The 10170-nt window shown below is 41.1% G+C and overlaps 1 protein-coding gene across 1 annotated transcript in view; it reads left to right on the top strand.

The window, feature by feature from the left end:
- The first annotated feature begins 508 nt into the window (after positions 1–508).
- plce1 (phospholipase C, epsilon 1) overlaps positions 509–10170 on the top strand; it is a 57898-nt gene continuing 48236 nt past the window's right edge. The window contains exons 1-2 of the mRNA XM_064952909.1: positions 509–583; positions 9875–10136. Of these exons, the coding sequence (XP_064808981.1) occupies positions 521–583; positions 9875–10136 (325 nt within the window). The 5' untranslated portion in view covers positions 509–520. The remainder of the gene's footprint in view (positions 584–9874; positions 10137–10170) is intronic.

Here is a 10170-nt window from a genome sequence, read left to right as displayed (position 1 = left end):
TAACCATGGCCCTATCACTTCCTGTCTGTTGGGTGTCAGGAGAGCAGAATGACAGGATTCGCTGATAAGGACACTCACTAGCACACCACTGTCACTTGCGAGAGAGAGAGACTATGGCCTTACTCATAAGAAAAGTATGAAGAAACAGGGATAGGAGTCAGTAGTATCGGCGCTGATCAGTTGTAGCTGGCAGTTGCTAGCTAGTAGCTTCCTGCTTCCATGAACCTAATCCTTGAATACAAAATCTTAGGGGCTCTGCTGTTTGACAAACTCTGATTAGGTGAAGTGTAATGGATACCAGGAAATTAGAAAGATATGCGTGTGGGCACACACGCAAAGTCCAATAGGACTCCTCTGTAATTAGCTTTCAGTGTCTGGGACCATCACTAGGCCACTGAATACCTGATTTGTAGAGGCAGGTGGTAGAGCCATTCTCTACCTGCTCCATAGCAGTATGTTGTGCTATTCCAGTGGAATGTGACGAGGCGGCGTGTTTTTTTTTTTTTTTCCCAGTTGGGTGATGCAGAGATTAGGGGAGTGTGACACTTCAGTTTGTCCAGATGCTCTCCTACACAAAAAAAGGGTGAGTAGTAAACACATCACTATTTGAGGAATCTCCTGTGGCTCTAGGATGGCCTGGGGCTTTGTTTTGAGGAAGGACCTTCAGCTAGCATATCCGTAAGACCAATATCCACTGCATATTTATTTCCTTATCTATTGATTGAGTCAATGATTCCCTGTAGTTTAACTGTTTTTAAAAGGATTTTGATGGAACTGTGATCATGCAACATAATTCTGCCATTCACTATGTTTAGGAAATATCCTAAATATGCAAGTTAAATTATCATAGAGGCCCCATGATGTATTGTACTTGTGAGTACAGTACTGATGCGGGACCCCCCCCCCATCTTGTCTACCGTGAGGTCCAGAAAGAACATCCCTATTGTCATGTCCTGTGGAGAGCTTTGGTGTGTGTGTGTGTGTGTGTGCTCCACATTGAGAGTAAAAAAACCTTGTTAGAGGCTGGAGGAATATGGTTTATTAAACTACTCCCTAAGGGTGTGTATCCTCCTCATCCTCCACCCTTGGTCAGTGTTTTCTTTAGTCATTACATACCTCATGAACTGGAGCCCCGCAGTTCCTCGTCACTCACATGATACCAAAATGACAGTACATTATTTACCATTCATTTCTACTGGGCAGAACATCATCTTAAACACAGCCAAAACAAATGTATCCAACAAGTTTGTAGAGTCACAATCTTGATGTGATCATTGTGTGCTAGGAAAATGGGACCAAATACTAAACTTTTGACTAAATGTAATTTTGTAAGTGAATTTGTCTAAATACTTATGACCCCTTCAAATGGGGGATTTGAAGATTTTGGCCCTGGCATACACACAATACCCCATTATGTCAAAGCGGAATTATGTTTTTAGAAATGTTTATGAATTTGTAAAAAATGCAAAGCTGATATGTCTTGAGTCAGTAAGTACTCAACCCCTTTTTGTTATGGCAAGCCTAAATAAGTTGAGTAAAAATATGCTTAACAATTTGCAATGTGTTTTAATTTGATTTTTGAATCATGACCTCTTTACCCCACACATAGTTACTTGTAAGGTCCCTCAGTCCAGCAGTGAATTTCAAACACAGATTCAAACACCAGGCAGGGCACCTATTGCTATATGGGTAAAAAAGCAGACATTGAATTTCCCTATGAGCATGGTGAAGTTATTAATTACACTTTGGATGGTGTATCAATACACCCAGTCACTACAAAGATACAGGCTTCTTTCCTAACTCTGTTACCAGAGAGGAAGGAAACTGCTCAGGGATTTCACCATGAGGCCAATAAAACAGTTACGGAGTTGAATGGTTGTGATGGGTAAAATAACTGAGGATGGATCAACAACCGTTCCACAATATTAACCTAATTTACAGAGTGAAAAGGAAACCTGTACAAAATAAAAAAAATATTCGAAAACATGCATCCTGTTTACTACAGAGCACTGTAGTACTGCAAAAAATATGACAAAGCTCATTAACTTTGGCAGCGATTCAAAGGTGATTCTAACATGTATAAACTCCAAGGGGTTGAATACTTAATCTAATCAAGACATGAGTTATTTTTCATGAATTGTTAACAAATATAATTATTGTTCCACTTTGACAGAATACTTTGTAGATCGTTGTCAAACAAGGACAACTCAATTTTTAAACCCACTTTGTAACACAACAAAATGAAAAGAAAGTCCAAGGGTGTGAATATTCTCTGAAAGCACTGTAACAATCTCCCTCTAGTACAATATGTTGGCTTTTTACTAGAGCGATTTTACAAGTCATTTGATTTAGTAAATAGAATTTAGTACCTCATTGAATGGATGGTTGTTTACAAGAGCACAGGCTGTGGAAACTGAGTTCTCGTAAGCCAGCAGCATGGCTGCTATTGGGTGCCATCTAGTGACCACAGGCAGTATTTTTGGACGACTTCTCATGTTTTGCTGGCATTTGAGATCTTGGATTGTGAAAGAACTGGCCCAAGGCAGATTTCTTGGTCAGATTTCATGTCCTTTTACTTTGGTAAATGTGGTTTTGTGTTTATGAACAGTGAACACCGTTAGGGTGAGGCTGTATACTGGAGGTATTGCCTCAGCCTGATACTCCTTATGCTTTATCAGTTCATTTTATCAGCAGATTTTAGGCTCCTTTATTCAGCATTGTGATCTAGCCTGTTAGTGTACTTTCACCACATGGTGGCAGTACTTATGCAATCTGAACCAGAACCTCGGCTCCTCAATCGCTCCATGGAAACTAAAGGAATTATCTCCCCTCCTAAAATGATTACGCAAATAATCTATATCGCCACCATGTCAAGGGAATAGTGTTCAACGTATCGAAGGGCGTTGTACCTAATTTAATTACAGTAGTGCATTTCATTTGACAAAGTATTGATGAAAGGCATTGATGTGTAAGGAAGTCCTTTGTTCATGGAATCACTTAGGTGCTTACAAAGCATGGAATGGATGAGTTTTCCCACTTGAATTAAGTGGATGGACTAAGGGTCTGTGTTTAGGTAAATGTCTTCACCTCCTGCCACACAGCTACTGATGATAGAGGTTGCAAGACAAAAACACAAGTGAAAAAAATTGAAAATATGTTCATTTGGGGTCAGGGTTAGTATAGGCTTTTGAATTCTGAATATATAATTTGAACAGAAAAGCTGAAACTTAATGGCTTATGGTGGATATTGTGTGACATTCTGTGTTGCAGTGTGAACAAAGTGTCAAAGCGTTTCAACAGAAAGAAAGCTGACATTTTAAGGGTATTTTCTAAAGGTTTCTCATGCCAAATGTGGGCATAGCTGGTTAATGACCAGGATCAAGTGGTCTTAAGTCCCAGGGTGGCATGTTCCATCAGCTTCCCACAGTCTCAGGGGACATTAGTGGGCAGCCATATTGCATGGGTGGAGAGATGATTGGCCCACACACTTGTTATCAGAGACTTGCTTTAATTAGACATACCAAGTAGGTTACTAAATGAACATATAGTGTTAACTTTGCCTTGAAGCCCCCCTCACCAGGTAGCATATGAACGCACCATGGTGAAAATGTTTATAATTACAGGACATGAGCTGTAAAATGGCAATATTTCTTTTTTTACATGTATATAATAGCCTGAGATTTAGCTATAAAACTGCAAATCTTTCTCTGCTCCATGGAAATACGTGTAGAATTGTAGGAAATTTGCTTTTCAACGGCAGCATTTTGTCTTTGCTCCATTTGCAAAATGTGTAAAATTGTAGGGTGTTAACTGTCACGTAAAATGTGCGTTACGCCCACTGCAAGTGCTTATCCCTGTGATTTTCAGGAAGGTGTCTCCAACATCAGTGTTATCTAACAGCTTGTTCTGTTAAAGGGAAAATGAGTCATTTTTAAGCTCGTTCAGATCCTATGGATACCTCTGTCTCTGCGTGCAGTAAGGGAAAAGGGGATACCTAGTCAGTTGTACAACTGAATGCCTTCAACTGAAATGTGTCTAATGCATTTAACTCACCCCCCCTGAATTAGAGCGGTGCGGGGGGCTTCCTTAATCGACATCCACGTCTTTGTCTGTATCACAACTAAAGTAGCCAAAATAAATCTTAAAATAAGGCACATTAGTCCGCTTTACAATGGGTGTTGAGTCTAACTGGCATACATACGCAGCACGTTTGGGGAAGAGAATTTTCACCATTAAAAATGCACCTTTTTATAATAAAAGCATTATATGCATTAATTGATTTTTGTGGTCACTTTTGAGTATGGTGTTTTCTAATGGAACAATCTTGCTTATAATGTGAAGAAATAAACTTAGGCTATCAACATTTTAAGCTAAACGTTCTGTTGTGTCAGCCTCATAGATTCCAACCACTAGCATAAAAATACACTATCGCATCACACAACTGTCCCAGACTATGTTTGGAATATTTATTTCTCGCACATAAAAGAATAGGTGATTTATTTATTTATTTTTCCTATGGGGGATAATAGATTGATGTAGGCTCGTGCTTTTGCTGTTCGTTTAGGCCGACTTTTGTTGGCTGACGAATGGTAAATGTGGACAGTTCTTCCAATATGCTCCTCGGAATTGGATAAGGATGCGCATAGTTGTCCCCGACGTATCGGTCTTCACTTGTAGCCTGTGAGAAAGACCCGATCACATGACAGAACCATGTGAGTGAGTGAGTGGTGCTTCGGCACACAGCGGGGACAAGGGAATTATAACGGCCACTGGCCACAAAATGCATGAATGTATTCGGGGGATTATGGCCACACAAAGGGGATGCAGCCGGGAAATTGTAAGTGAGAGACTGAAGTGTGTCCAGCCTGCGCAAAAAAAACAGAGCTCATGCCTTTAATGTTAACTAGCTAACGTTGCCCATGAATGGAAGTTTAGCTAGCAAGCAAGCATTTTAGTCAAGTAGTCTAGGACAACAAAAAAACAATTGTGTACTGTATGACAGAGTGATACTGTTTCATCAACATGAAGGAGAGGATGGCATTGGTGTTTCTCTACAAGTAGGGTGAGCCAACATGTTTTTCTACTTGCATGAACACAGACAAAATGCTTTGTGGACTTTGCTGGACAGTGGTTGCTATCTGGTTTGGTGATACATCAAAGGTGTGGTTGAATTTATTATGCCACTGTCTTGGCCTATATATCATGGTCGCAAGGCATGTAAATTAACAGGTTATAGAGCAAGCAATGCAGTTATCACAACCCAGGTTGTAATATGGCTTAAAACAAAATTGGGGTTGGGGGGTGATTTTTACCCACGCACCGCTACTGACTGTCAGCAACGGATGTGTCTGAAATAGATGAATTCACTCATTTGAAGGGGTGTCCACATACTTTTGGGTGTATGTAGTGTATGTGGCAGATATGTTCGTGACATTTAAAGGGTAATAATAGGTACATTGCTCATTAGAAGATGGGTGACTAGGCCTCCCGAGTGGTGCAGTGGTATAAGACACTGCATCGTAGTGCTTGAGGTGTCACTACTGACCCGGGTTCGTTCCCAGACTGTCACAACCGGCCGTGACCGGGAGTCCCGTAGGGCTTCACACAATTGGTCCAGCATCGTCTGGGTTAGGGGAAAGTTTTGTCGTGGGGGCTGTACTTGGCTCATTGCACTCTAGCGACTCCTTGTGGCGAGCCGTGCACCTGCAGGCTGACTGGTTGTCAGTTGAACAGTGTTTCCTTCAACACATTGGTGCAGCTTGCTTCCGGGTTAAGCTGACTGATTTTAAGGTCATGTTTCGTAGGACGCATGACTCGACCTTCACTTCTCCCGAGCCCATTGGGGAGTTGCAGCAAGGCGACAAGATTGTCATTGGGGAGAAAAAGGGGGTAAAAAAAAAAGTAAATGTATGAAGAAAAAAAAAGATTGCAGGTTCTAGTCTGCTAAGTACTAAACCGGACTGTATTGAAAGGTTACTTTGTCTTGTACACTATAGACTTAAGAAATCACAAGTAGCCTACTGGATATCTGGAATACTGTAAGTATGCAAAATGTAGTAGAGGGCCAGCTAGATAAGACATGAGAACGAGTTGATGAGCTGGTGTGGTGCTGGGAGCCCCAGTGAGACACCCTCTCTCTGCCTGGTAATAATGGGTTCCAGGATGGCTCTGGAGTCTGGAGGGAACCAAACTCTGCTTTCTCTCTCAACTCCTACAGTTCTCTAGGCTGTGGGGTTCAACACGCTCTGTTACTCAATGTGACGCTACACCAGAACATAGTTAGGGTTTCTCATGCAATTTGTTTGGGGTTTAGAATAATAGCTTGTTGTTTTTAAAGGCCCAGTGCAGTCAAAAACTTGTCTTGCCCAGTGCAGTCCACACTGTTGGAATAATTGTTTCTGTGATGATAATGCCCTTTTAGTGTAACAGCTGTTTTTATTTTTTATTTTACCTTTTTATTTAACCAGGCAAGTCAGTTAAGAACAAATTCTTATTTTCAATGACAGCCTAGGAACAGTGGGTTAACTGCCTGTTCAGGGGCAGAACGACAGATTTGTACCTTGTCAGCTCGGGGGTTTGAACTTGCAACCTTCTGGTTACTAGTTCAACACTCTAACCACTAGGCTACCCTGCCGCCTGAAAAGACCACCACCTGAAATGTCTGCCTGTTTAGGTGGGATGGAGTTTTGGCCAGCCTGGTTAATTAGTTATTAGACCAATAAGAAAGTGTTCCAAACTTCTCTGCCAATACCGGCTCGTTTTCACTCAGACCACTCCGACAGTCCTAGCAAATAGTTGGAGGAGGATTTGCTCTTTGCTAAGAAGCTATTTTTGATTCTGTTACATTTTAATTGAAAACAATAACTTAATTGTTAAACAGAAATGATTTGATATTGAGAAACGGCTGCATTGGACCTGTAAGTCGCCTCGCTCACGCACTCTCACAACATGCACACACACGACAATTAAGCCTGAACTTGTTCAAACGTGTACAGTTTTTGGTAGGAGCAGTGGTGTAAAGTACTTAACCCCCAAAAATACTTACATAATTTTTTACTTCTCTTTATTTATATTTTTGATTACTTTTACTCCACTACATTCCTAAAGAAAATCATGTACTTTTTTTTTTTACTGCATACATTTTCCCTGACACTCAGAAGTAGTCGTTACATTTTGAATGCTGAGCAGGACAGAAAATTGTTAAATTCACACACTTATCAAGATAGCATCCCTGGTCATCCCTACAGCCTCTGATCTGGCAGATTCACTAAACACAAATGCTTTGTTTGTGAATTATGTCTAAGTGTTGGAGTGTGTCCCTGGCTATCCGTAAAAAAATAATGAAAGAACATTGTGCTGTCTGGTTTGCTTAATATAAGGATTTTTTTAAATGTATTATTCATAGTTTTGATACTTAAGTATATTTTAGCAATTACATTTACTTTTGATACTTAAGTATATTTAAAACCAAATACATTTATACTTTTACTCAAGTAGTATTTTACTGGGTGACTTCCACTTTTACTTGAGTCATTTTCTATTAAGGTATCTTTACCTTTACTCAAGTATGACAATAGGGTATTTTTTCCATCACTGGGTAGGGGGAGGGTCTGCCCCTGGACTCGTAAACAGCTACTTGTGAAATTCAACGGATTATGATCTATCCTAGAGGATAAGAGCAGTGCAAGTTTTTTTTATGTTAATAGTTTCCAGGAGACTAAACGGTACATTCTTCTGGATCTTTCCCTGAGCCTTTTACATAGCCTAGTTACTTAGTTCTGTTTTACGAAGAACGTCACTCCTTTTATCTGGATATTCAGCCTCTTTGTAATTTTACTTAGCTATATTGTTATGTTTTCAAGCATAGGTTTACAGTACAGTAATTTATCACAGTGGAGTGGAGACAGCATTATCATCATCATCATTATTATTGTCTACCCATTCCCCAAATACCTTGATTCAGTGTGTGTGTGATCTCCGACAGTAGCGGGGTCTGGGTCACTGCATGTCCAGCCACCGTACCCTTTCCCAACCACTGTGGAGTGTCAGTACTACATGTCTGTGCTATGTGTAGTCAATCAGTATTATGGTATTGGTGAAGTAAATATGGTGGCTATCAGCCTCTCTAAACCGCATGAATTGCTGTTTTCAGTAGGCCCAAGCCAGCTCTGCTTTCTAAGATAAGAGGATGAGGCCTTGCCATTAAAATATTTAGTTAATGCTGGAAAAGGTCTAGACATCCAGTGAAGGAAATACAAACATTACCTTGTGAAGACACCAGAAGAGCGGTGGACAGGAGTTTGGGAGAGGCTCTCTGTCACCCTGAAAGACAATATAAAATAGGCTTGTCAGTTATTGACTTTGACTAGAGTGGATGACTGCACGCCGTTCTCTCAGATTGTTCTCATGTTCTAACCGCTTTAGTAGGAGAAGGACATACTCGTCTGTACTTAGGTCGCTGGATCGGTTGGTTTACACTGTCTGGATGGACAACTTATTTATCTTTATGCTGAGATACTGTACCTGACTAGCTGTAGTATAGAGCAGACTATTGGTGCCATTGCAAGAGGCAAGATCAATCAAGTACAGCTAATGTATCTTTTATGATTTTAAATCATATTTAAACCCAGGTCTGGTTAAAAAGGACAAGAGACTAACCAGACATATAAAGTGTCACACTGTAGCCCCTGACCATCAGAGTTGTCCTTGTATTCTTGAACAGTTCAGACAACTGTATATTTATGTATAAGCTGTGATATGTAGTTTTCTGTGGCAATGAAATAGAGGCAGAAATGAGAAGCAGCTAATTGACTTGCTAAGTATTAAAGAGTAGTGGTCCCCAATTGCATTCAGCCGCGGGCCAATAGTGTTTGACAAAAACAGAATAATTTCCAACCTTAATTACATTAGGATACGATCACATATGCCTCCATTCATGTATGGGAATACTTTGGAACATTTTCTAAATTCAAATCACTTTCAGCTGATTTTCTTAGTGACTTTTAGACTTACTTCCAACAATTTTGCTCATACAAATTTGGGGGCCAAATAAAATCACCAGGCCTCCTATTGGGGAACCCTGTTATAGAGGGTCTTCTTATCCTGGTTGATGTGGCTTTAACGAGGCAAGGATGGTGTTATTGGAGTAATGATATTGAAACATGATCGACCTGATGATTTCTGTTGTGAATATTTAGTCAGCCCTTGGAAGATACATTTACCATACCTGGATGAGTCATTTCTTAATACATTCAAAACCAACATGCAGTTCACAAAATCAAACGGTCTTGCTGTCTCTCCTGAGGAGATTTGAAAGTATTCAGTGCTGCTCTGACTTCAAAGGTCTGTGAACTGACCAAACAGAGCACATCATGCTGTCTCCAGAGTTGACAACCTCCTAAACTACAGTCTGGCAATGGTGCAGCTCCTGCTCAGGCCCTCCATTCAAACCGTTTGATCCAGTCCATCCTTTTTCATATTGTCACCATCTGAGAGTGCTGTAGATCTTGTGAAGTAGCAGGGACATTCTGCTCAGAGGAAGGGCTAGTAAATGGTTTTCCTGAAACCGCCTGGCAGAATAGTGCTCCGGGGTTACTAATGGCAGCTGGATTCACAGAACCGTTTTCAGAGTGAGATGAAGTGCTCTTGGAAGAGACTGAAATGAATTGGGAAGAGGTGGCCGGCCTCTAAGGTCAAGCTGTTGCTTTAGACTTCGATGCAAAATTGTTTTTGGACAACATTATAAAAACATCCTCTGATCTTTTCACGTTTTACATAAGATTGCCAGGATTAGATGTGTGTAAAGTTAGTGTCACTTTAACACCTTGTTTATACCAAAGTCTCGATAAATACATTTCTTCTCTTCTGTCCGCAGATCCACCATGTGCTGAGTGTTGACAACCTGGTCCACCCATGCAGGAAGCTCCTAGCCTTTGCCAGATGTGTGTGTCTTAGGGTGGAATGGCCTCCCTACCTCTGCCCGGCTCAGCCTAGGTACGGGTACCGGGCCAGCTCCCAGAAGACCTCTGTGTATGCCTGTCTGACCGGGGCCCTGCTGGAGGCCACCGCCGCCATCGGGGCCCGCAGTGCTCTGCCCAGAGTCACTGTGTGCTCCACTGGCCACGCCATGCTCAAAGGTAAGAGGGGGTGGGTTATAAAGGGCGCAGTGCT

The sequence above is a fragment of the Oncorhynchus masou genome, chromosome 31 (assembly GCF_036934945.1).
Source record: "Oncorhynchus masou masou isolate Uvic2021 chromosome 31, UVic_Omas_1.1, whole genome shotgun sequence".
NCBI lineage: Eukaryota > Metazoa > Chordata > Actinopteri > Salmoniformes > Salmonidae > Oncorhynchus > Oncorhynchus masou.
The sequence above is the reverse complement of the archived record's forward strand: the minus strand, read 5'-3'. Positions and strand labels throughout refer to the sequence as shown.